This window comes from Panthera uncia, chromosome B1 (assembly GCF_023721935.1).
Source record: "Panthera uncia isolate 11264 chromosome B1, Puncia_PCG_1.0, whole genome shotgun sequence".
In the NCBI taxonomy this organism is placed as follows: domain Eukaryota; kingdom Metazoa; phylum Chordata; class Mammalia; order Carnivora; family Felidae; genus Panthera; species Panthera uncia.
The window spans coordinates 142,466,335-142,493,255 of record NC_064811.1 but is presented as its reverse complement, the minus strand read 5'-3'; the positions used below and the strand labels follow the sequence as shown (position 1 = coordinate 142,493,255).

The following is a 26,921-nucleotide window of genomic DNA, read 5'->3' as shown; positions in this document are numbered from 1 at the left end:
ACATCCTGATTCCACAGGCTCCTGCCAACGTTTAGGGCTGCTGCTTTAAGACAGGGTTATTAGTGTCTCTGAATTAAAATAATGACAATAACTAGCTTTTACCGAAAGCATATTATATGCCAGGTAAACCAAGTATATTATTTAAATCCCTATTATCACTCTTATTTCACAGAAGAGGAAATAGGCACAGAGAAATTATGCCACTTGCTAAAGGTCACATAGGTGGTGAGTGGCAGAGGTAGAAATTCAACTCAGATCTGTCTGATGCCAGAGTTCATGCTCTTAACCCCTGAACGACACCATTTAGGCTCTTCGGTAGCATCAACCCTGTCCGACATTTCTGGCCTTTGTGGTGTTATTTCTTTCCCTTCCTCCTCTTCTGTATTACAAAGGGGATCTTCAGCAGCCCTCCTGTAATCGAATGACTTCAACTAGTTTGTCAGTAGTTTAAATGCTCAGAGGCTGGCACGCAGTCTCCAACTCTGCACCCTGCCATTGGCCGTGAGCAGCAAGTCCTTCCCCGTTTAGAACTTTTCCATATGTAAAACTAGGTTAGTATAATTTGAAGAAGACTAGAAACAGACTCATAATTGCAATTTTACATTTATGTTCTTTGTTCTATAAAACCGCTGACTCCAGTAACAGTTTAAAACATTCGCTAGGAAAAATGCCTCAAAATTAACATCGGGACCAGCACTGGGGAGTGTTGGAACACAGTTAATTCGATCTCCATAATATATCCCAGGCTTTCTAGGGGACAGAGGAACAAAGGACCCAGCATGAAGAAAAAGTCTGGATTTTGTGGAGTTCTCTATTATTTTAATTAAAGGCAGAAAATTGAGAATTGAAATTTGTTAATAATATTGAAGGAAACATACTGAAAATACAATAAGAAAAAAAAGCAAGTTCCACTTCTGTTCCCCTGTTCCCTCAAATCCTCCAAATATGAACACAAATAAGTATTAAAATGTAACTTTCAGTAAGAGTTGCGCTTTTGACTATTTTTCAAGGTGATGGTCATGTATTCACCGATTGAAAAATTGGAACCTGGAGAAAGTGCATATTTACCATGGAAACTGTGACAGTGAAGTCGGCTGTGCTCCCTCACAACCTGATTTGTGGAGAATTCGAGTTCCATTCTAATCTTAGTAGTATTGCAGAAACAGATGTTTATATGACAATGTAATATTAGGACAAACATTGCGCAAACTGTTAGAGGTCTGTAAGCTTTGCTGAAATTATTTGTATCATTTTCTAACATTTCATGCTTCCTTCTAAAGAAATAATGAAATATGGAATGATATAAATAGATCAGAGATTTAAAAAACATAACTGGACAATCTTCATTAGTTCTATAATTGTTAATTTTAGCTTCTTTTTTTTTTTTTTAAAGTGACTTCTGCTGACTTTGTAAAATTACCCTGTCACCTATGGAGGTCTTAAGGTACAGAATCACTCCTTATTCACTTTTGCATCCTCTGTACCCAGCAAAGTGTATCAAATATATACGGTACTCAAAAAGGAATCTGCAGGCTTGAACTGGGGATTTGGTACCAGTAGCTGCCTGTTAAATTCTAAAGGAGTCAGCTGGTTTTTTGACCCTAAATCTAAGGGCAAATACAAGAGAAAACATTTGGATGGAAACAAATAATCCTGAATGCCATATGTAGGTGCTATCAAAATTATAATTTATCTACACTTATATACGACTTAAATTCCAGTGAATTAAGTGTATCTGTATTTCTTTTAAATATCTTACTTTTTTGAGGATTTTTACTACAGCATATTTATATATGTCACTCACTACACTTTTCTTTTTTTTCCTTCATAGAACTTAATCCCATCTGAAATTATATTATTTATGTATTTGTTTACTGGCTTACTTTCTATCTCAGGACTTTCTTCTGTCCAGCACTGCAACCCCATCACCTGCATAAGTGTACCTATGAGGCCCTCAGTAACATTGGTGGAAAGAATGCACATCTACACTGGAATTACTCATGTGGAAAACACCTGATGAAACAGATACTAATAAAGAATTTTTCTATCTTCTGAAATCAAGATGGATGTAAAATTTGGGAAAATCATTTCAAGTCAAAGAAATAAGATTCCACCTTTTTAATTAAACAGTTCCTTTCTTCAAATAAATGCCTGTAAGCACTATGCACAGAACTGAAGCCAGACCTATACCCTTAATCTTTACCTGAGGGTTTGCAGCCATAATTGTGTAATTGCCATCATCATCTAGGGTGGAGGCTGTGGTATGGAGAGAGCAGGTCCCGTCAAGATCTCTTTGAATGGTGTAGTGATCATTCTTTGGAGAGATCTGCTTTCCATCTTTAAACCAATAGATCTGTGAAAGGAAACAATGATTAAAGATTAAGGATGTGTATAGTATTACTCTGTTTGGGGGACTGATAAGGAATAACTGTGTGGTCTGCAGAGCTGATCTGAGTTTTCATGTTAAAATGTTAAACAGAACATCTGAACAGGAAATTGATTTTTGAGTGAAAAAAGTAGGTGAGAAACAGGTTTAATTCTATTTTAGTTTTTAAAAATGATATATCTTGGGGTGCCTGGGTGGCTCAGTCGGTTGAGCATCCGACTTCCGCTCAGGTCATGATCTCGCGGTTCGTGAGTTTGAGCCCTGCGTCGGGCTCTGTGCGGACAGCTCAGAGCCTGGAGCCTGTTTCAGATTCTGTGTCTCCCTCTCCCTCTGGCCCCTCCCCTGCTCATGCTCTGTCTCTCGATAATAAACGTTAAAAAAAATTTTTAAAATGATATATCCTTATATTTAAAAAAGTATGTATGTAAGTAGGTATTCACATATTACATAATTTTTTACATATTATTTATCTGGAGGGATCTAGATTGAACGTTGACAGTAATAACTTCTGGGGTGGCTTCACAGGCATTTTCCATTTTTGCTTCTATTTTCCAATGTACTGAATTAAAATATATTACTTGTAAAGGTAAAAAGGTATTTTATTTTATTTATTTTAAAAAAAATTTTTAATGGTAATTTTTGAGACAGAGGGAGACACAGAATCCAAAGCAAGCTCCAGGCTCTGAGCTGTCAGCACAGAGCCCGACGCAGGGCTTGAACTCAATTGTGAGATAGATCATGACCTGAGCCAAAGTTGGATGCTTAACTGACTGAGCCACCCAGGTGCCCCAAAAAGGTTATTTTAGAGAACAATAACAGACTCCTTACTCCATTCCACTGAACTGTGTTAGACAAAATAGCAGTGAGGAGTGAGCAACAGTTAAGGGTTGGTGGTGGGTGGAGGCCTACTGTTTTCATTCTGGGCCAAGGAGCATATGCTCAAAGTTGAGTGTTTGTCAGTTCTCCCCACTATGTTAAGGAAAACACAGTAGTATTTAAACTTACAATAATTTTCAATAATATTTTAACTTGGTTTGATAGAAAATTAAATGTGAAGAATAAAGTAAAAATAAATCTGGACTAAATAACACATTTTAAAACGGTCCAGTTACCTCTTCCCTAGGTCCTCCTACCTTTTGTCACCTTTAAATAAAATCACTGGCCGGCGGATCCCTCATGATTTAGTTATTATTTTGGACGGCTGAGACACAGGGCCATCATGATGAATCACAGTGCCAGCAGCCCTACCATGGCCTAGATGCAGAACTAACGCCTGCATCATCCCGCCTCCAGACTTCTGGCTAGGGAACTAAACAAATCCCCCTCTCTAAAGCCACAACAAGTTCTCTGTTGTCATCTGTGTTCCTTGCAAACTCAAGCTTTCCTAACTCATTCCTAACAGAAGAAACCTCCTTTAGAGCCTTCAGTTTTTAAAATGAGCTTCTTCCTTAATGTAAATCAGAATGCACATTGAGACCACAACTGGCATTCAAATTCAACTCTCTATCAAAGCTTCTGAATCTGAAAAATCTTTCCAAAACATACATTTCTAAGAAAGGACGGGCTAGAAATATATGGCACTAAATAAGGGCATGAATAATCAGGATCTGACTGCTGTAACTCTTCCAACCCCCATTTTTCAATTAGCTCTAAATTTACAGCCTATATTGTTAATCTGCAGAACTAAAGATGAATCATCAACTAGACTAATAACTCTCAGTCTTAAAAATTAAATTATGTAAAGCATGATACTTCATAATTATCATTCTCTGCTTGGTGGTTTTATTATTTCTGATGGAACCCAGAAGCTGTGATTAGAACACAGTTTCCTCCTTTTGCATTCTGGCCACTATGCCAGTTCTTCAGAACTGTTTCTTTCCTTTAATCCTATTCCTCACCTCTGCTATATCTGGACTGCAACTTTCAAATGAGAATTAGGAAACAGTCCAACAATTTTACCAAGACTGTTGATGGAGAGGGAAAGGGAGGATATACAAGATGAAAACAGAGTGAACTAGAAACGCCTTTCAACCTTCTCATGTCTCAGTCAGAACAAGCATGTAAAAGGCAGAATTTTTTTTTTTTAAACATAAGCTAAAAGAAAGGATGTATTTTTTGGAACATGCTGAATATTCCACACTTTGATAGGGAGGGAAGAAAAAGAGCGGCAGTGAGGACAGGAGGAAGGAAGGGGAAGGAGGAAGGAAAGGTGAAGAAGAAAATCAAACAATAAAACGTTCTTAAAAAATTAAGCCTTAAAGCTGTGAAACATTGAAATTCATACCAGAAATGCAAAGTTATGTTAAAAACAACAGCTCATCTTTCTGGTGAACATGGTGTTTTTTAAAATAAGAATCGGTGATCTTAGAACTTAAGCAATGATCTTAAGCCTTGAGTAAGATTTAAAAATAACAAGGGATTTGTGAATATTTTGGAAGCTTAAGATATTTGGAAACAACAATATCTTGTTGAGTTTCATTCATAAGCTGCAAATTTATTTTTAGTATGTGCATTGGATATCATATTTGTGAATACACAGCAATTATCCAAATCATGTCAAGAATAAAGAAGCTTTCTCTAACAACAGTTTACTTTAAAAGTCTCATTTTATTAGGAGGGGGTACGTATGTAAAATTTTAACACTATTTTCTTTGCTTTTTTTTCTATGACACCACTGTTAAACTTTTAATTTCAGTGAGTGTATTTTCCCTTCTATATGCTTATTGTACAAATTTGCCTGGCCTTTGGTAATGTCCTGTTTTTTTCATTGAAGTTTCTATTTCTTTTAAAATTGTTTCAATCATTTTAAACATAGGTATTTTACAGTTTGCTTAAGATTGCCCAACACTGAACAATACTTAAGCTTCTATTGTCTTGTTTCTTGTGCTATTGATTCTCCTTATCGTTGCTTATTTTCTCCTATGGTCTGTAAGTTTTTACTGTGAATTTCTTTTTCCTCCCTCTAACTCTACAGAAGTTTGATATGACCCAAATTGTGAGAGTGTTGTATAGGGCAGTGTTTGCTTGCTTCTGCCAGAAACTTAAGGATTTTAATCCATCCTGGACTAAATTTCGTATTAATTTCTCAGCTTTTGGCTCCATATCATGTGTTGAAGTAAATTTGGAGTTTCAATTTCTCACGGGTATCTTTTTTATTCTTTTCTCCCAAGTTCTAGGGAAAAGTGTAATCTGTGCATTGTTTTCTAGGCTAGTGAGCAGTTATTCTTGTCTCCATTTAGAGACAGGGCAATGCTTTATCTAGCATTTCCATGCATCTGTAGAAAGAGGGCTCCCATCTAGGTCAGCCTAGACCACCTGAGTGTCAGAAGTTCCTTTGATTATCCTTTCTCAACAGTATTCTGGCCTCTAGCCCCTTTATAAATACAGGAAGGCTTGGTTTTCTAGATTAAAGATCTGAAGTTTTTATAATCCATGGTAAACTTTATTTCTTTGTATGGTACACAGCATGGGGTTCGTGTTCAAGCCTGGCCACTCACCAGCTCCCTGACCTTGGGCAAGTTGATTAAACCTCACTGAGCGTAGTTCAGTCATCAGTAATTTGGGAGTGACACTGATAATATCACATGAGGAATAAATGATGTAGGTGTATGAAAAGCTCCTTGTCAATTATTTAATTGTTATTCTCCTATTCTATTCTTTGAACCCAAACTCTACCCTTCTTCTGCTCTTTCTGGTTTCTAATGCCTCCTGAGGAAGGCCTTGAACTTAATAGTACTTTAAACATTTTACATCATGGGTACTGAGAAAGGTAGTCTGTATCTCTTCCTCCTATTATACATGCTGTACTTTTGAAGCCTAACTCTTCCTCAGAAAACAGGACTCTTAAAAAGCCATGTTTTTAGCTTACCTTTGGTTTTGGATTCCCAGTCACTCTGCATGTGAAAGTTACAGGCATTCCCTCAAAGATCTTGTAATGTTTCAGTTTCATCTCAAAGAATGGTGCCACTCCATTTTCCACAGGTGCATCCCCATATTGGACGTCATCACCTGATTCATCCACAGGAGACCTTTCTAGCCTGTACTCGATTTCACTGATGAGTCTCTGTTCACAGCTGGAGACTTTGTATTCCTACATCAGGTAAAAATAAAGGTCATGTTAGCAACCTCAGTTTCTTGTGGTACAATGTGTCTCATGAGTCTTACCCTCCCCTCCAATAAGGCACTCAGAAGACAGTGATATTTTTACCATGGAGCTTAAAAACAAGTCTGAGCCCAACTCAGTCCCATACAAAACAAAAAAACATCTGGAAGTAAGTATATATGATATTTCAAATTGTCTTCAAGTCTTATCATCCTCCTCCCCCAAAAAACTATGAAGATGAATTTCTTTCTCTGGTCTCTTGGGGGGTATGGGGAAAGAAAGAAAAAGGCAACAGCTTTATATTCTCAAACTGTTCATAAGAATAAAACCTGATGGAACACTGATTTCTTTCTGTAGAGTAAAAGCTGGTGGGGGGGGGGGGTGCAGCTCTTCAGAAGGGTAACAGTGCATGTGGCCAGCAGCTGCAATATTACATAGCATTTTATCAAATGAATAATGGGAAAAATGGCATTTCTTTTCATTCATAACAGTCCTCGGCCACAAAGCCTCTGAACTCCTCCTCAGCTGTGCAGCTATTAGGGACTATTCTCCACCAATGTTTCAAAGAAAAATGGGATTGGCAGTCTAGTCAAAACTGTGATTAAAAAGACAAAAACAAAGTACCCATCAACATCCTATGGTGATCAAGGTGGACCCTACAGTTCTCTTGCTTACAAAGCACAGTGAACACAAGGCAGCCCATTAGAAACTACTCTCTATTTAATTACAAATAAAAGATGTTCCAGCTAGGTTTTCCTTAAAGAAGTTATTCAACCTTTAAAAAAAGTTTGTCGTCTTGAGGGAAGAAATACAACAGTATGAATAAAACTGCAAATGAGTTGTTTTAATTACTATCAAATGAATCAGTTTAAGAATGGGCACATTTATCCCTAGAAAGGTACAACAAATGAGAAACAATTCACAGTTCAGAGTGTCCACTAGTGACAGAAGCAAATTCAAGTTCGTAAATGTATGACAAAAATCACACTGCAGTAATTTTGTTCATCTGATCTTAGACACTGGTCATAGTATTTACAATTAATATGTGGCAGGAAAGATAGATACACAGGCAAACAAAGAACACAAGATAACAGATACAGTGAAAGACCAGAAGGAGAAGAAAGGTGAAAAGCTTATTAACCTTTTGACCATCCAGAGGACTCCCTACAGAAGCATGAGGAGACCCAATTTCCTGTAATGGTAGAAAAAAAGAAGTGAAGACTAGTGACAGAAATAAGAATCTAGCAAGATATCTAGTTTTAAGTGAAATTTTTGCAGTAGCAATATTTAACACAGAAAAATCTTCAGATATTAAAGGCAGATCCATTTTTTAACATCTATAAGAGGTGACTTGATCATTTAAACAGGTTTTAAAACGCCTTCTTTAATCTTGAGACTACATTTGGAAACTCCAAGCAGAAACAGTGCAGATTATAAAACAGCTTACATCAAATCCATGCAGTGACTTTTTTGGGGGGAACAAAAATAGCATTTTAGGTTTTCTGCTGATTAGTGACTTACAAATGTATATGTGAAGGAAAATAAAGACATAATTTTTCTATAAATAAATAGTTTACTTTGACTAAATATTCACTGGCTGTTTCAAATAATTTCAGTGAAATATGTTTCTCCACACAAAAGGATTTTGTATGAAAGCACAGGACAGCAAAAACAGAAAGATACTTGAAAGGAGAATAAAGTGATCAACAGGAAGATAAAAAGAACAGTTATCACTGACTGCAGTAACTCTAGCAGTTACTTAACACACTGTTTGGCACATGGTATGTGCTCAATGAATATTAGCTATGACCTTGATTGATGATGTTAATACTGCTTTTCTTTGACTTGCCCTCTACTTCCTACAGAATTGGCCCCAAGAATAGTGGCCATGAAGACTATGGGGAGAGGGAACAGAATAATTATTATTTTTCTAAAAAGTCCAGATGGGGGCACCTGGGTGGCTCAGTCGGTTAAGCGTCCGACTTCAGCTCAGGTCATGATCTCACGTTTCGTGAGCTCAAGCCCCGCGTCGGGCTCTGTGCTGACAGCTCAGAGCCTGGAGCCTGCTTCGGACTCTGTGTCCCCCTCTTTCTCTGCCCCACCCCTGCTTGTGCTGTCTTTGAAAAATGAATAAGCGTAAAAAAAAAAAAAAAAAAGTCCAGATGAACACAGTACCTGATTAGCTGTTTCCTCTTCTGGCTCCTGAATATTAAAAACAGTTGCACTGTCAGCACCTAGTAATCGACGAGCCATTCTTTCTTCATATGTTAACCTCTAAACAAAGTAAGTCACAAAAAAGACAAAATTAGAAAAGTCATAATTATATACTGCCTGATGAAAAAGAATTTTATTTATTCATTTTTTTTTTAAACTGAATTGAGAGAGACAGAGAGACCGAATCTGAAGCAGGCTTCAGGCTCCAGAGCTGTCAGCACTGAGCCCAACGTGGGGCTCAAACTCACGAACCATGAGATTATGACCTGAACCAAGTTGGAGGCTTAACCCACTAAGCCACCCACATGCCCCAAACACTTTTTAAAGTTTATCTATTTATTTTGAGAGAGAGAGAGCAAATGTGAGCAGGGGAAGGGCAGAGAGAGGGAGAGACAGAATCCCAAGCAGGTTCCATGCTGTCAGTAGTGCAGAGTCCGACATGGGGCATGAAACCACAAAGCATGGGATCATGACCTGAGCTGAAATCAAGAGTCAGAGCTTAACTGACTAAGCCACCCAGGCACCCTGAAAAAGAATCTTAAAAAATGAGTTTTGATATTTTCTGTAACTATTTTCCCCTCAACCTTCAGATACCTATATATAAAAGGAGTCTCTTTCTTTCCCTTCCTTCAGTTGTTCAGTCTGTCACCTTTCCTTCTGGTCTTTGTGGCTTAATATAGTGTTGGGATATGAGGTAACTAATCTTGAGAGCCACTGACTGATACAGCACAAATTTAAGGTGAATATAATAAGCAAACAAGGCAGAAACCACATAGGAAATATGTGTCATATACCAATCCTTAATGGTAAACATATAGAAAAAAGAGATATTCAAATAGCAAAGTATTTTTTTAAGGAAAGGTTATTTTCATAACCATCCACAGCTTCAAAACAGCCTGGTCAGCTCCAAGCCTCTGATAAGGAATTTTAGACAGCTGGCAGTGATGATCCTCTCTGTTTCGGGGTTCTCACCTCTAAAGGCACTTCCCAGGCTGTCTGTGTGGCAGGTGAAGGTAGGCAAATATAATAGTCCACAGAGAATGACTGCACACGGCTGAATTAGCAAAAGGACTGTGAGGGACACTTGCCAAAGCTAATCTCCACAATTCGAGATTCTACTCAGATGCAGATTGCTTGCCCATCAGGCAGAGAAAGTGGTAAAGTTTTCACGTCTAGCAGCCAGTGCTCTGGATCTGGCCAAAACATATTTGCGGGGCCATTCTTATGCCAACGTGTTTGTTCTGTCCAGTGGGCTGTTTCCTGCTTTTGAGTGTTGGTCCTAAAAAATCTTAGAATTGACAATTCTAGGAGGAACTTTCAGAGACCCTCTGTCCCATGAAGGGCATTTTACAAACAAGTGTTTTATTCAAAAGAGAGAATTAGTAAGACAGAATCTTAAAAGAAAAAATAGACAAGTTATTTCAGTAAGCTTCCAAACTTCTGAACATCGATGCAAATTCTATTGGAAACTCTCTAATCAGGAAAATATGTTGAATAAATTTACAGTTTCCAGTAATTGCTGGTTCTAGTCCCAGCTGAAACCGGGAAGTGAAACAAGTCCGTGCCAAATGACAAATAGTCCCGAAGTTCAAATTATTTCATTTACTGAAGAAGAGGCAGAATACAAGAAGAGGTAGAGGCAGGTGTTTCGTGCATGGGCTGTCTCAGGCCACTATGTTATTATTTAAATTAATTTTCTCACATCTGTTAAAGAATCATTGAATTCAAGTTTTCAAAAGGAGTTTTAAATACCTGCTCTCTTAAATGCCTCTAATGTTTTCATGGAGAGCTGTAGCAATATCAAAGGTAGGAGTGGAATATTTTCCACTCTGTTTCTTATAAGCAGAAATATCAGCTATTGATACTAACTCCTTTCCCACGATGTACTTGCTACCATTAAAAGCCAGATTTACTTCAGTTTTGTTTCTAAACCACTAGGCTATATGGCTATCCAAGCCCTGTCTACAGAGGACAAAAATAAGTAACAGAATAATATGCAACACTAGGAAAAAGTTGTCCTTTTAAACTCTCAAATGTGGAAATCCATGGAACTTGTGAATATCATTCACTGCTAAACAGATAAATATAAATATATAACATAATATACACAGTATGATATCACAGCCTATAGAAGTCTTAAGACTCTTTAACCAAGAGAATCTTAGCCCATAAGGAATATTTAAACAAAGGTCCAGAAAAACCCAAAAAACTGGAGAAATGCCTTTACCTGGCTTGAATAAGTTCCCGTAAGTATTTGCTTTAATCTTTCAAAGGCTTTCATTGACGGAGCAGGGAAAGCTTCCTGCATGTGTATTTACACATGCAATTACTTATTTCAGGGAAAAAATATTTCCCCTTTGTGAAAATCTTCTATTCTCAATGAAATGAATGACTAACACAAGATCTCATTAGAATTTTAATCTTCCTGAACTCAGATTAGGATGCCCTAATAATTAAAAGCAGCATTCAGCATCTCTCCTCTATCCTCCACCTTTCTAATCAAACATGGTCTGTTCTCACATTTTTATTTATCAGTGTGAGATAATTAAAATTCCTGGAAAACATTTAACATAGAGAGCTTTCTACTCTGAAAAAGGTATCTGAGAGGGAGATTTTATACAAAGAGGCCCTTTTCTTCTACTTAAGGGCCAGGCAAATTTTTCCAGTGGCAATTCCAAAATAAAGCCACAAAAGGCTCCTTTCCTTCACCTGGGAAATCTTATTTGCGAGACTTGTTCTTCCTGTCCCCTTAAAAATAACCTGGATGTGGTAAGAGGAGGGTCAGTAAAAAACAAACAAACAAAAAAAAACAACTGATGAGGAAACATTTAAGTCCAGTGGAGGAATTATCTATCAATCTATCTATCTTTAATATCTTTTTTTTAATGTTTATTCATTTTTGAGAGACAGAGAAAGAGCATGAGTGGGGGTGGGGCCGAGAGAGGAGACACAGAATCCGGAAGCAGGCTCCAGGTTCTGAGCTGTAAGCATAGAGCCTGACGCAGGGCTCGAACTCATGAGCTGTGAGATCATGACGAGAAGTCGAATGCTTAACTGACTGAGCCACCCAGGTGCCCCAAATCTACCATACAGATACTATACTAAACCCTCTTAAAATGTAATTCTTTTTTTTTTTTTTTTCTTGAGTTTAGTTGTCTGGCTTTGACAAACTAGAACAATATTGTAGAACAAGCATTACTCCTTCATTACTGAATCATTATCTATTTATGGTCTAGTAGGACAGTCCTGGACTTCAGGGGTTGTTTCCTTAGTGAGGATAGTTTTTCTGTAGAAGCAGTACAGGTCTCAGAATCCAGATTCTCCTTTTGGTAGATACAAATCATTCCAGAGCACGCCTTCCCCCTCCTACCCAGCCCAGGTCTGTTCCTTTTTCTTTGTAATGTTGCAATTCCTCCTTTGTTTTACTCCCCACCTTAAAATCAGACTTTCCTCTTTATCTCCAACTTGCTATCTTCACTCCCAGAATGTTTTTCATGAATAGGAGGAAACAGTGAAGGCTGAGTAGAGGGAAGCCTTTCTACTTTCCTCCCTTTCCCCCAGATTCAGGCCATAATGCTAAGAAGAACACCGAGGTTTAGGGGTAATGAAATCATTTCATGGACAGATTGCAAGAACCTAAGTCAGGGAAGAGCTCTCTGATGTGGGTAGGCTAATATTCCAAGTACAAGCCCCAAATCTGTCTCTCCATACCGGCTGGCCATTGTTCAGGAGGTCCTCCTTGAAGCGAAGTTTTCGTTCCAGGTCTTGAATGACAGCATCCTTTGTGCCTTGAATCTCCTCATCAGAAGCTATTCTAGCGGTTCTATTGACTTTCTTTGGAAATCCCCTGTAGGACAAAAGCACAAGACAGTATGGTCAGTTGTCAGGCATTCAAGTTCAACAAAGAGAGTACAATGTATCAATGTATCCCACTCTTTTCTAATGTTACATCTATTCCAACTAATTATGGAAGGAACCATGAAAGCTGCTTGCAGTGTTCAGGTAACACTAATTGGAACCAGCTTTCAGAGAAAGTGGAAGTGCCTTAGGGAGTGTGTCTCAGGTGGTCAGATACATGCCAAGGATAGGGCAGGCCTGTGCTTCAGTCCCAGGGAGGCAGCAATGTAAAGTGAAAAGACAACGATTTGTAATCACAGGTTTAAAATCTGGCTCTGCCTTGGATTAGGTTTGTGACTTTGGATTAGTTTCTTAACATGTTTTATAAACAAATATAAAATATATGCCATATAGGGCTGTTGAGAAGAGTTCAAAGAGAACATATTTCTTTCATACTTCCAGAAGTTCAGTCCTTCTGATCCTTTGTAATCAACTTATTCAACAAGAGTGTCTAGCTCATTCTAAGCAAATATCGTTTGTTACCTTCCCTTCTATCCTGATTTGATTAGAGGAGGCCAATGTTATAAAAGGTCTATTTTATACTAACGGGCCCTGGAAGGTCTGCAGGCTCCGCTCTGCCTGGCACTCCCCAAGCCTCCTAAACCCCCTGGAGAGCCTAGGGCTCTCAGGTGACACCTCAGAATGTTTCTTTCCAAGGGCAGCAACAACGTCGGAACACGTGAGCCAGGGGTCGCTGGGGCTGGATGCTTGATGGGTGTGGTATCGCTTTTGTTGGTGCTGTAAGCAATTTGCTTCCCACTTCTCTTCCTTTGCCCTCACAGGGCTGTGAGTAAAGATGCAAGAGAAAGAGAATACTATACAATAGTGAAAATGAGTGACTCATAGCTACCCTATCACCAAAGATGAATCTCAAAAACATAATGCTGAGCTAAAACAAAGCCAAGTTGAAGAATACATAAAATATGCTTCCAATTATAAACATGCAAAAAGCTAAGCAGTCTTCTGCCAAGGTAGGGGTTCTCAAAGGGTGGTCCCTGGCCAGCAGCTTCCACATCACCTGAGAAACTGGTAGAAATGCAGATTTTTGGACTCACTCCACACCTGCTGAGTCAGAAACCTTGGGGTTAGGGTCCAGCAGTTTGTGTCTTAACAAGCCCTCCAGGTGATTCTGATTCATAAAAAAGTTTGAGATATAAACTTAGGGAAACACACATATATAAACCATTAAGACAAGAGAAGGATTAACTCTGAAATTCAGGGTAGTATCTTCTAGGGATAGTTGTGGATACGACTGGGGAGGGTCATGTGGGGAACCTTCAAAGATACTAGAAACAGGTATGACTTTTATTATTATTCTTTTAGACTATATATATACATTGTATATGCTTCCTCATTTAGATTATATGTTTTATGATAAGACATTTCTAAGTTAAAAAAATGGTTTACTGCAAATAATGAGTCAAGGCATCCTGTGCCTGATACCACCTTGCTGATATGGTAGAAAGCACTAGTAAGGCTGAGGATGTCATTTAACACTGAAGTTCACCAAACCCTCTGCTTCTCACCATTGCACCCCAAAATGCTGGGAACAGCCAATCACTAAATATGCAAGAGAAAGCATAAGCATCCTGTAACAGCTGTGTACTCGGCCCTCATCAGTAATACTCTGAGCCCTGAGGCCTGGGCTCCTCCGGTCTATTCCCCTTTGTTTCCTTGAAGAGCTTCCCCTGATTTTGCTGGGTGTTCACCCCTCAGTGTGACCACCTCCCCAAACTCAGGGGTGAGTGATCTAAGTTAATTTGAGTGGTCCCCATCTCCTGGACGGTGATTAGTGTAGCCAGAGACCTGTGATGGAGCCCTGGCCAGTGAGATTGGGGAAATGAGGGTGGGAGAGGGGGAGGTGCTCTAGCTAAAAATTTCTCATCTCTAAAAAGAAGCACACAGGAAGAAATACACCTCTTCTTTCAATGGCTGCCATTATGTCAAAAGGAAATGCGCAAAACTGCTGCAGCCATGCTGACCACAAGGGGCTAATGATGACAGTCTGGAAGGACAGAGACCCTGGAGCCCTTAACCCACCGTGGAACTGCCTGACCCCATACTAGTTATGTAAATCAATAAACCATGTGCATTTAATCTTGTGATACCTATAACAGAAACTACCCTGACAGCTTTTCCAGGTCCTTTCTTTCTAGTCACTTGCCCCAAAGTTCAAGTGGGAGGGTGTTAAACATTGGTATTAAAGAAAATACTGTGATATCCTGTGTTTGAATATCAAGAACGAGGTCAAACTTCGTTGTATCTTACTCACTGGGAGTTGATCTTGAATTTTAAGGAGCTGGGCAGTGAAGCTGTGACATATTAACAACAAGAGCCATAGAAATAGTGATTTTTAACCTCAATTTTTAGGACCATATAATTGGTTAACAAAAATGTGCACACATTGCCAGCTTCCCTGAGCTGGAGCCTTTCTCCCTTCCTTTTTTTCTCAAGACAGTGTCATCAGCCTTCAGGCTTCAGTTTTTTGTCTCCTTGGAAAGGAGGACCCTGACCCAGTCTACCCATGTTGTATTGTAACATGTTTGTTTTCTTCATAGCACCTATCAAAGTTTATTAATGTACGTTCTTTTTAAATTGTCCCTCTCTCACCATGCCTTTTTTGTTTATGACAATGCCTGCCAAACAGCAGATCCTCAAATAACATTCATGGAATTAGTGAATGGATGCACTATCTTCACTTCTGACCTCTCTCTCCCCTCCTCAGGCAAGAAAAATTATGCCAAAGCCATCCGTATGATCAAACCACATGTAAATAAGTTAGGCTCAGAACAAATACAAATTACATAGTTTTGGGGAAAAAAAAAGTTCTACACTGCTTTTGACTAAAGCCTTACATCTGAGAACTGGAAGAGGTAGGTTTTGAAGTCACCTGAAAGGCAACATTAAAGCTAGCTCTGTGTTACATCACTTATTATTGGGAACACACAGGTTCCCATTATTTTACACTTGACAACATAAATGAGTTGCACAACTCCGTGATGATGAGCAGCCTCTGATGACAGAAGCTTCACTGTGTTTCTGCAGGCAGAATACACTGAGAGCCATGTTCCTTGCACCAATAAGAAAGAAAGGGGCAAAGGGCAGCTATCAAGGGCAGAACAGATCATCTAAACAATATAAACAGGGAACTGCTTTTGTAAAAGACGGCCCCAAGTCCCCTTGAACAAGTAAACACCTGTCTATTCACAACAGAATAAGTCCTGTTGCTTAAAAAGCAGTTCTCAGTATCTTTGACTCTTTAAGGGACCTGAGAACACCTGCCCTAGGACATTTCATAGAGAAGCCATTCACCTTGGTTTGGATCCCTGCCACCCAGGTATTATACTGTTTCAAAGAGTACAATTAAAATTACTCTTTGACCCAAATACAAACCCTGGCCATTCTATATTTCTCTTAACAAGGTGATTCCCTAAATGTATCAAGATCACAAGCATTAGAAGAGCATTTGCTTCATCTCTATTCCCCACCATTTTAAAGACATTTTCTTTGACTCACAGAATTTAAGGTACACATAATTTCTTGGTTCTGAACAATTAACACTGAAATCAAATCAATCAACTAAAAGATTTTTAAATGTCTAACAGTCACTGACAAATATTACTGAGTATACAGCAAGGCACAATGCTAGGCAAACATCAATATGAGTTCTGTTAAGCCTGAAATTCAACAGTTGGTTTGTAAGACAAGCGATTGTGTCACCTGATGACATCTTGGAATTCTAAGCAGAAGCTCTATATATAAAAACAAAAAATAATAAAACAAAAGCTACATCACTGGTAGTCCCAACACTACTCTATGTGACAAGAAGATAGCCAAATCCTAACAGGTGGCCTTTGATCTCAAGGGGCTGATAAGTTGGAGAATAAATTAAGGAATAAACTATGTCATGGTGATTCTAGGTGCAATAGGAGTAAAAAAAGTAGGAAAGAACGCTGGCTAGACTGACTGCAGAGGCTCTGTGAAAGAGGCAGTATCCAGGATCTTGAACCATCATAAGGATGTAGACAGGTGGTTGGGGGGGGGGGGGGGGGGAAGGAATTCTGAATCAGCATGACTAAAGGTGTAGAAGGGACAATCTCTTATTTTTTACTCCCTAAAACACTGGGGCTTGGGCTAGTTACTTATGTCTATGTGCCTCAGTTTCATCCTCTGTAAAGTGTAAAATGTGGGTATTAATAGCATGTACCTATAGGGTTATTAGGAAAATGACATGAACTAATACATATTGAGTATTTAGATTGTGCCTGGCATACTAAGAGGGGCTCTGGAGAGGCCAACAGAAACTACCCAGTAGGGAAGTGAATCACAGAGATGAAACTGGCCAAGGAGAACGGAATGAAAGACATAAAGGAGTTTAAAAAGATGCCAAGAACGCTTGACCAATTTCCAAAAAGGTGCAAATAACCTTTATTGATTGGCTTTTTCAGTGTTCAGCTGTGTTCTGAGTGCTAGCAATACCATGTTTATTTTCCTGTAAAACTAAGGGACTGAACTCAGAAAAATTATATTGTATGGTGGGGATGGCAGAGAGAGAAAGGAAATAGAAAAGTGAAAGGAAGGGCATAGCAGGAGGTGGTAAGTGCCATGAAAGGACGGGAGTGTGAGTGGATGACTGTATTACACAGTGCAGTCAATCATAGGTCGGAGGAGATGACAGAACCATTGAGGCCCAAGTGACAGAGTGAAGACTAGAGGGAGAGCGAGGCAGTGCAAAGGTCTCAGGGCCTGAATGAGCGTGGCAAGGTCAACAGGGCATTGTGAACCCTGAGAAAAGAGGGGTAGGACACAATATTTCTCATCCTTGTTTTAATATGGAACCTTTTTTTTTTTTTTCAGAGAGTATCTCATTTGGACTGACATAATTGAGAAAACACTTCAAGCAACTGTGTTAAAAACTGAGCACAGAGTTAAGGGTTCCTATATAATGTTACAGTAGAAAAGAAAAATAGTTGTAAGTTTTTGAGGCAGAGCTTTGGCAACTGAGTTTGTTTTCCTGTAAGACGAATTCTTTGTTGGAGCCTAATGTAAGATGGCTGTGGCTGGTTCTCCCCAGTGGCACCACTTTTGATAAATGAAGAGCAACAACTCATTAGGAAATTTTAACAAGAGAATTTGATGACAAAGAGGTGATCTCCTTTCATGATGGTTTGTACAATTAAAAATGAAATTGCTTAAATGCTTATTCAAAGTAAACTGTTACTAAAACCACAACTCTTCACAAAAACTCATCCTCAGAAGCAAATCTTAACCAGTAAACAATTCATGCAAGCCTCCCACACGAAATATAAATACTTCAGTGTATACACAATTCAGCCCAACTGTGCAAAAAATATTACTGATCTGTTTACTCTAGCTTAAACAGTAAGTCACTTAACATTTTAAAATAATATTCATGTGGTTGGGGGTAAAAACTTCTTAAACACACACACATGCATCTGGAAGGTAAAATCTTCCAGATTCAAACACCACCAAATCCTGGGAGGTTTTCTTTCTTTTTCTTTTCTTCTTGGCTACTGAATAATCTTGAAAGCGTCCTGCCCTTGATACAACTTCTGAAAGTCCTCTTATTCTCCTCTTCTCATATTCAGTGATATCTAATAATAACTAAACTCCACAACATTTCAGAGGAAGCAAAATCATTAACATGTTGGCATTTAGGTATCCCTCATATCTACGAATGTAATATGTGAATTAATATATGAAAGAGCCCAAGATACCCAAACTGAATTTTTGTATATCAATTCTATTTTCTTACTAAATTCTATGACAAAGCCCAAGCTGTTAGAGTACAAATGGATAAATTGAGCTCTTAAAGGAAAATAGGTGACTCTATAAAAATATTACGTTCTCTTCACGTTACCTTTTGGGTTCTTTAAAGGATATACTGACACATGTGTGTTCACTATACCTACTAGGTACAGAGCCATCTGAGATGAGCAGGTCTGATTCTGACCTGTTCCTGGGGCAGACATTTCAGCAGATCATCATCAGTCACAGCAGACCCCGAAAACTTGCCTACTCATTTGTTAGGAAATACTTGCTCAGAATTGGATGCAACTTTCTGTGCAATCCTCTAGGATACTAGACATTAATGAACCCAATAATGAGACCCTGGGAAGGTCCTCAACCCCTTTGGGCCTCTGCCTCTGATGGGGAGCGACAAGGCCCCCACCTACCCCCACCTACCTGTTTCCTGCAAGGGGGGAGAAAGACAAGAATGAGATAATGTCTGCAGAGTCCAATGCAGCTTTTGTCTTTTCTGTTAGTTACTATCTAACCACTATCTTGACTTCAAAACTGCCTAAAACACAAATAAATCTTTACAAACTGTTTCTTAAGACTTAGGGGATTTTGTTTTGTTGGTCTGCAGCCGTTTTCTTTAATCAAGAAATAGCAGACATCAGACTTAACTGAGATCAACCTGGGCAATACAGCCAAGGTTAAGTCACTCCCTCTTTGCTTAGGCTTATTCCAGAACCCTGGGGAATCGCTTCACCTCTTGGTGCCCTCACCTTGCATGTAGAGTGATGATAGTGTCCCCACCTACCTGTTTCTTATAAATCAGGGTGAAAGAGAAGGACAATGAGATAATGTCTGTAAAGAGCTGGGCGCCTACAGAATAAAAGCTCTCATTAATACATGTATATAAAAGCTCTTATTGACACACGATTTAACTTTGGACAAACGTGGGGTATCACTTCAAACCAAAGGCCTCCTTATACAAAGGAAGCAATTAAGAGTAGGAAACATTGTAGCACTGTGGCTATATGGCACTCCCTTATGAGAACACATTGTAGGAATGTGAAGATGGGCAAAAAATGCAGTGCCAACAAGCGCCAATCTCGTTCTCGGGGACAGTTCTGACCTGCTTCACCACGAGACTTGGTACAGCCACTCAGAGACCAGCAGAGACAGACCTGCTGCACTATTCCTAGGTGGCGTTCCTGAATCCTCTGGATTGCCACCATTTTGCAGGGCTGATTTGCAGGAACAGGCTTACAGCAGTGGAAGCTGTAAAACCAACTATCAGCGACTGAGAGGGGAATAGAACACACTAATTTTTATCAAAGTGCAAACAGGCTTCTTTCTAAGGCATCTTTTCTCCTCATTGCCTCCATCTGAAAAATTTAGTCAACTTAACATTTGTGTCTGTCAACAGCTTTGAGAAGCTGCTGGTGACCCCAGTAACCCTCGGGAAGAATGAAGCTGTTTGAAGAAAGGAAGGCACCAGGGGAACTGGATGTGCAGAAGTTCCCAAACCACAATCAGCCAACAACCAAATACTGTTGTTGCGAGTCTGACCGCAGCCCACTGTCACTGGCCTTCTTGACCTTGTGGTCTATCACTGGCATCCAAGGCCTTTGTTTCCTGACTTGACCTCTGCTACCCAGACATGTGAGAAACAGAACCTTATCTCCACAGACTATTTAAAAACTTAGTGCGTGACCTTTCACGAATTAAAACAAAGACACTGCTAAACAAACAGAATAAAACAACTAGTATGCAACTGATGATTAAGAAAACTAAGATAAGTGACATTTATATGTAAGATTTTGGTAAAACAAGGAGGGCAAAGAAAAAATACCGTATTTCTGCTTACTGAATCATGTATAATCAATCTACTTACCGGCGCTTGAGAAATATGGCAAAACCATTCAACTTGAGAAACCATACATATAAGCAAAACTGAATTTGCTATCATAATCACAAATTCCCAGTGAAGTATAAGTGAAAGTAATTTAAAAGATTCATTTGACAACAGTTGGCCAGTTCTTACAAGTTCAAAGAGGTCAGAAATTCGGTCTTGGGCAAATCATTTGGATTATTGTGAAGGATAAAAGCTAACTTTTCATTTTAAAAACAAAATTTTTAAATTTTTATTTATTTTTGAGAGGGAGAGAGAGAGACAGAGCATGAGCAGGGGAGAGGCAGACAGAGAGAGGGAGACACAGAATCCAAAGCAGGCTCCAGGCTCTGAGCTGTCAGCACAGAGCCCGATGAGGGGCTCGAACTCACGAAGCGTGAGATCATGACCTGAGCTGAAGTTGGACGCTTAACCGATCGGGCCACCCAGATGCCCCAACTACATTTTCATTTTTAATTCAGAATACAAATGAGGGATCCCACAAAATACTAGAGGAAAAAATATGTTCCAAAAGTCACATATATCGAATCAGAAGGGTGAATTCTTCAGATATGTATGATTTATTAGCAAAAGGAAAAATTCCTTGAAGACGAAAGGGTAACTGTATAATAAGGGCTTACTGGACCAGCACAGAGCTAAAAATCTGTAGCCTGCTACTGCCACTTATCTTTGGTGTCACAGTGTCTATCTTTGGGTACAGTTTTCCATAGGAGCCACAAAATTAGCATGGCTTCTCCATTAATTTTTAAGGAATGGCAGGAGCTGCTAGAATTTTTAGTGATAACAATTACACAGTATTTTACTCCATAAAATTAATAACTGTGATACATGTTGATAAACAAATGCTTCTATTACTTGAGGTACGCTCTTGAAGTTGCATACCTTCTTAAGAGAATTTCAAAGATCAGAATAAACTATTATTTCTACTTAAGAGGATAAAAGACTATCTACGATGATAAAAGGCATGACGACCCAACACCACTGAGGAGAAATATTACACAGATGAGTACTTATCTTCCTGGGAAGCAAGGTTTGGTACCATTTCCTAGTAAGAGGGACAAAACAGTGTCCTGCAACAAATTACCACTTTTTGAATCTAACAGTGAGCTTCTTTGTGGCAAGATAATACTTCATTTCCTAGCAGCCAAATAAAACAAAAAAGTAGGAGAGAAAAAGCAAGTTTTTTCAGGCAAGTTGACTCACTCAACTTTCAGTAGAAGCCCATTATCACATTACTATACAAACTCTCCTCCTTTATTCTATTTACATATTCGACTGAGGTTTTTCCAATACGGATTTGAGAAGCCAGATTTCAAATATAGAATTCATGTAATCGACATTTAGAAAGTGCTTATCAAAACATGATATTGCTACCTGAAGCTCCTTCATACACTTTGTCAAAGTCAAACATAGCAATGCTCATCTCTAAGGTGGTGTTAGTACATCCGAGAATGGAAAACTTTTTCATATCAATGAAAATAACCTGAATTAAGGTCTTCTCATTCTTTTTTTTTTTTTGAGAGACTGGGTGCAAGCATGAAGGGAGGAAGGGCAGAGTTAGAGGGAGGGAGAGAATCTTAAGCAGGCTCCACACCCAGTGTGGAGCCCAACGCAGGGCTCGATCTCATGGCGGTGAGATCATGACCTGAACGGAAATCAAGAGTCGAACACTTAACCGACTGAGCCACCCAAGGGATGCCCCTCATTTTGTTCTTCAGTAGGGTTTCCTTCTCTCTCTGGACAATATTGGGATTCTGGGAGACTCTGAAGTAGGATCTGAGTTTATTTCAGAGATGTGGGAAATGTCTTGACCTTTGCTGATGTGTACTTGTGTTGAACTCTTCAGTGAAATGAGCATGTGCTAGCTTTTAGTCATCGACAGTATGTGCTAAACACCTACGTTATATATTTCTTTTGAGGGCTTTAATGTACTCTTGTAGATGTTATCTTATTTATCCTCATGGATTTCCTACTTAAAGATTTCAGATGGCTGCCACATCACTGTGACATAAGGGAAGACAGGTATTTAGATAATCTGCAAATAGAAAGACTGAGTTGGAGGTTCCATGTAGTTTACATAGAGATCACTGTCAGGGACAGAACCGGCACGGTCACTTCTTCACTACATTGCACACGTCCTCACTCATGTGCATCAATCACACAAAGACACGTACACGTTTTCCTCTCTTCCGCTCAATCACTACGTCTACGTAAAGGCTGGCTTTTTAATTCTGTTAATTTAGATAATTCAAAAACATGAAACGTACACTTAATAACCCACCCCCTCCACGGTTATTTTAATACTGATCTCAAATATCTGGATGGTTTGTTGGTTAGTGCATGGATCTGAGGTCAGACAGACAGGAACTCAAATCTCAGTTCGGGGGCTAAGGTGCCCCTGAGCAAATTCTTTAATTACTGGAATCCTCAGCCCTAAGTGGGGCAAGGACACCTCTCAGGAGTGTATCAAATGAGGTAACATCCGTGAATTGCTTAGCACGACGTCCTATATAGTAGCCAACGCCACTACCGTCAAAATCATAGCCGCACCGCATAGACTGGGTAGTTTCTGAGCAGAATCTTGTATTGCTTAGTGCAGAATAGAAAGTACTGACTTGGCAACGGTAAGGTAGCTGGACAAGAAGAGTCTGGGAAAGCTGCTGTGGTAAGAAGCTAAACACCAGCTGGATGGAAATTCGTAAAAAAGGCCCAGGGCTACCCCTGGGTTGCGGATCAGGGGGCACTGCCCCGCGAGCTCAGGGGGCGGGGCAAGCGGGGGCGTGGGGCTGTCACTCACGCGGGGGTGACGCCCTTGGGCAGGCCCAAGGCGTTGACGGCCGCCGGGGCAGGCTGCGAGGGCAGCAGGGCGCTGAGGAAGGCCGCGGGCGTCTGGCTGTGGCCGAAGCGGGCTGCGGGCGAGGCGCACATGGACGCCGGGCCCGGGCTGGGAAGCGGCGGCGGAGGCGGCGGCAGCGGGAACACGTCGGGCACCGGGAAGGCCGTCGTCGGGCTGAAGACGGGGGGCGGCGGCGGCGGGGGCGACGGCGAGGACGGGCACCACGGAGCCTCGGCCTCGGCGCCACCGAAGGGCTGTGCGAAGGGCGGCGCGGGCGCGCGGCCGAACTGCTTCAGGGTCGGGGACATGGGCGACGGGAGGCTGGAGGAGCTGGGGCTGGAGGCCGGCGTGCCGTGGCCCGACGCGGGGCCGAGGTTCTGCGCCGCGATGAACTGCTTGGGGCGCGCGTAGTTGAAGGAGCCGGAGGACTGCATGGCGGGCGCGGAGCGGGAGGCGAGCGTGCTCATGGGCTCCGGGGAGGCGGGCGACGCGCAGGCCGCGAGCTCGGGGAAGGCGGGCGGCGGCGGGAAGGGCGGCGAGGGCGGCGTGCTGCGCGGGGCGCCGGCAGGCGGGGGGTGCCGCGCGCTGGCCTCCTGCTCCAGCCGGACCTGGTTCTGCAGCTGCTGGATTTTCAGAGGGTCCCTGAGGGGAGACAAAAGCGACACCTTCAGAGAGGGAACTAGGGGAACGTTCGTGCGAGGCAGTGAGGATCACTTGTGGACGTAACTCCCCACGAATGGCAGCTCCAGGCCACACCCGGTCGGAGTTAGGCACCGGTTAGTAGCCTCACGTGTGCTGCCCGTTATGGATTGTGGACAAAGCGCTAGGTTAACTAAGCGTAACCGGTTATCTCAACGTCTAATTGAAGTTTTACCCAAGATGATCCAAATCAGTTTACAAATAAATCTCAGTGATGGAAATTTTACGTCTGACTCCCAGGGGCCGTATTTCATTTGAATAGAACCAGAAACATGAAGAGAAAAATTTCCGACAGGAGTCCTCGGTCCTCTCGTTTGCCAATGTTTTGGAAGAAAATTCTATCATAATGAGAAAGTTAAAAGAAACATTTAAGTTGTTTTTGGAAGATCTAGCTTCATCCAATTTGCCTATTTTAGTGCTATCAACTGCATTTTTTTTTTAATTTTTTTTTTAACGTTTATTTATTTTTGAGACAGAGAGAGACAGAGCATGAACGGGGGAGGGTCAGAGAGAGGGAGACACAGAATCCGAAACAGGCTCCAGGCTCTGAGCTGTCAGCACAGAGCCCGACGCGGGGCTTGACCTCACGGACCACGAGATCATGACCTGAGTCAAAATCAGATGCTTAACCGACTGAGCCACCAGGCGCCCCTCAACTCTGCATTTAATAAATACCACATGGTGATTTCCACTTTAATTCCTGCATTTGTTACCTACAAAGACATATGCAAAATTTACTATCACCAGAATTTTAGACTCTGAACTGCCAATTATTTATACAAACCTTAATACACACCGATATTTTGTGCCATGTCTAAAATACACAAATGACACCTATTTTTAATATGCAAGTGTTCAATAAGGAATAAATTACAATAATTATTAATAATAATAAATAATGCAGTTTTAATTCCCCAAGTACTTTCCATCGAGAAGAGATAGTCTGAATTTTAGATTTTACAAAAGAAGTTAGTAAGCAGCTAACAATTAGCTAAAATCTTTTACTCAAGCTTTCCTAGTTAGCTGAATTTTACAACCAAGACATTTTTAATTCAGTGCACCAATGGCTGTCAAAAGAAACTTCAACAGAAGGTGGCACTGTAACAACCAGATAAAGCAATCATGAATAGGTAAAGCTAACTTTGCTCTTAACTTTAAACCTTTGGAAACTAAAACACAAAACCCCCAATTTAATTGTTTAATTAATTTAATAAAATTTAATGTTATTAAACAATGAAATTATTGAATTAATTTAATTATTAATTATTTAATTTTCAAAATCAAGCTTTTAGAGATTCAGAGCAATAAAAGGAATTGAAGTTGCTGACAGTAAAAAAAAAAAAAAAAAAAACCCAAAAGGATTTTAGCTCTGTTAACAAGTATCATTAGATGTAGGAACATCCTTCCCTTGTTTTCCATTCCCTTCTATAATTATCCAGTAAACTGATTACACTTAAATCCACAAAGAGAGCAAGAAATACTTTCCTGGGAACTGAAAAGTATATATTAGGTGGTTCTAGTGTGTATATGAAGTATAAGGATGATTCTATATGTTTAATCTGTGCAGAGTATCAAAGATTTCAACACCAAAGAACTTTGTGGGGTCAGTCCTGTGGAACTTAACTGGAGCGTTTTAAAAGGACTTTTAACTGGAGCGTTTTTAAAGCTGGAGCATTTTTAACTGGAGCGTTTTTAAAGCCATGACACTGCTAGGATTCACCAGATGCTGAGTTCCAGATGTCAGTGTGGTTTGGGTCCACTGTCCAGCACATGTGTTCCTGCATTCACGTATTTAGAACTGGCCCAGGAATAGAAGGCATAAAAAACCACCCAACAGCTCTAAACCCCATCATCTAGTGCTCATCTTGAATCCCCAAATCTCCTTTCTGATCTCCCTGCCTGTTCTATCACCTTCTTATTTCCTACTTATGCATCCTAGTCCTCGAATATTCATCTTCAACATTTGGCTGAGTGCACCTGAACTGGGAGTCATCCGCATGGCCCTCCTCAGAGGCACTGCTGCCCTACTCTGGCCAGCTGGGCTCACCACAGCCAGAGCCTCCGATGTGTTTTAAGGTATTTTAAGCTCGGCCTGGCATCAGCAAATAACTGCGTGTGGTGGCTCCAGCAGGGTTGCTACAGACAACATATCGTTCCCTATATCTAGTGTGAGGACTCCTCTGCCCCAAGATTAGGGAGTGGCTCTGGGAAGCCAGTCTTCAAAGAAGCCAGGGCAGGAAAGCCCAGACCACCACTGTATTCTAACTCTCCTGGGGTCAAGCCTACTCATTCGGCCATTAAAACAACCACCAAGTTTGTTAACCCATGTGGGCTTAAAGCTGCTGACATGCTTTTAGACAGTTCAGTTCAAGAAAGTATTAATACAGCATTTCACAAGAAATGAACAGGCATTACAGTGATTTGGCTACCGACAGATGCTGCATCAAAGAACTCTGCTAGGGTTTCTACTCCCCCATTTTGCACTGGAAGAAGAATAAAATATGCAGGGAACTGGAGAGGTGGGAAGGGAAGTAAAATAGTTATTCTGAATCAGTAAGTGTCTGACTTGATTTCTGGCAGATCATCATATTTTAAAGAATACTGGAGTTAAATGGATCTAAAACCTGGACTCTGAGGTGATGAAATGCACAGTTCTAAGTCATTTTCTTCGTCCTCATTAAGTTACAAAGGGAATGAGAGGTTCCAGAAAAGCCTTTGGAAGTTACTTTAAAAGATATACTATAAAAAGTCATCACTTTTCTGGTTTCCCCATTTTTTTTTCTGCTTTTTTCTGAAAATGAAACTTAACTTCTTGGAAATACTGGGTAAAGGTTGAACTGTTAGGCTTAAAGAGTTCTGGGAAGCCCTACTCGCAAGGACAGCACTTTGAGCATCATATTAAAGTGTTTGGCTTTGCACAACTACTCCATCAACCAACACCTCCCCCGCCTCCAGCCTTTTTCCCCTTCCTGTACCACAACCCTCATTCAAAAAATCTAAGAAATTCTCTACTCTTACCCCTCTTGCAATTCTAAAGGCGTCAATAGTTGAGGAAATGAGAGGGCTGGGCTTTTTGTCATGCACTTGTCACACTCCATTTACAAATGAGGACACTTCAGGT

At 40.3% G+C, this 26,921-nt stretch overlaps 2 protein-coding genes across 5 annotated transcripts in view; one reads left to right on the top strand and one right to left on the bottom strand.

Annotated features, from left to right (window-relative positions):
- The window catches only part of CBR4 (carbonyl reductase 4), a 96,363-nt gene extending 94,232 nt beyond the window's left edge, over positions 1-2,131 (top strand). Inside the window, exons 5-6 of one of the 2 annotated variants that reach the window (XM_049631303.1) lie at positions 1,394-1,444; positions 1,896-1,974. In XM_049631303.1, the coding sequence (XP_049487260.1) occupies positions 1,394-1,443 (50 nt within the window). In that variant the 3' untranslated portion in view covers position 1,444; positions 1,896-1,974. Of the gene's footprint in view, positions 1-1,393; positions 1,445-1,895 lie in introns of both variants that reach the window. The other variant, XM_049631301.1, reaches the window with a different exon arrangement.
- PALLD (palladin, cytoskeletal associated protein) overlaps positions 1-26,921 on the bottom strand; it is a 412,083-nt gene that overhangs the window by 18,396 nt on the left and 366,766 nt on the right. For 2 of the 3 annotated variants that reach the window (XM_049631297.1, XM_049631299.1), the window contains exons 11-16: positions 23,063-23,743; positions 12,414-12,549; positions 8,664-8,762; positions 7,630-7,680; positions 6,255-6,476; positions 2,204-2,353 (exon numbers count right to left, since the gene is read on the bottom strand). In XM_049631297.1, the coding sequence (XP_049487254.1) occupies positions 2,204-2,353; positions 6,255-6,476; positions 7,630-7,680; positions 8,664-8,762; positions 12,414-12,549; positions 23,063-23,743 (1,339 nt within the window). The remainder of the gene's footprint in view (positions 1-2,203; positions 2,354-6,254; positions 6,477-7,629; positions 7,681-8,663; positions 8,763-12,413; positions 12,550-23,062; positions 23,744-26,921) is intronic. The other variant, XM_049631298.1, reaches the window with a different exon arrangement.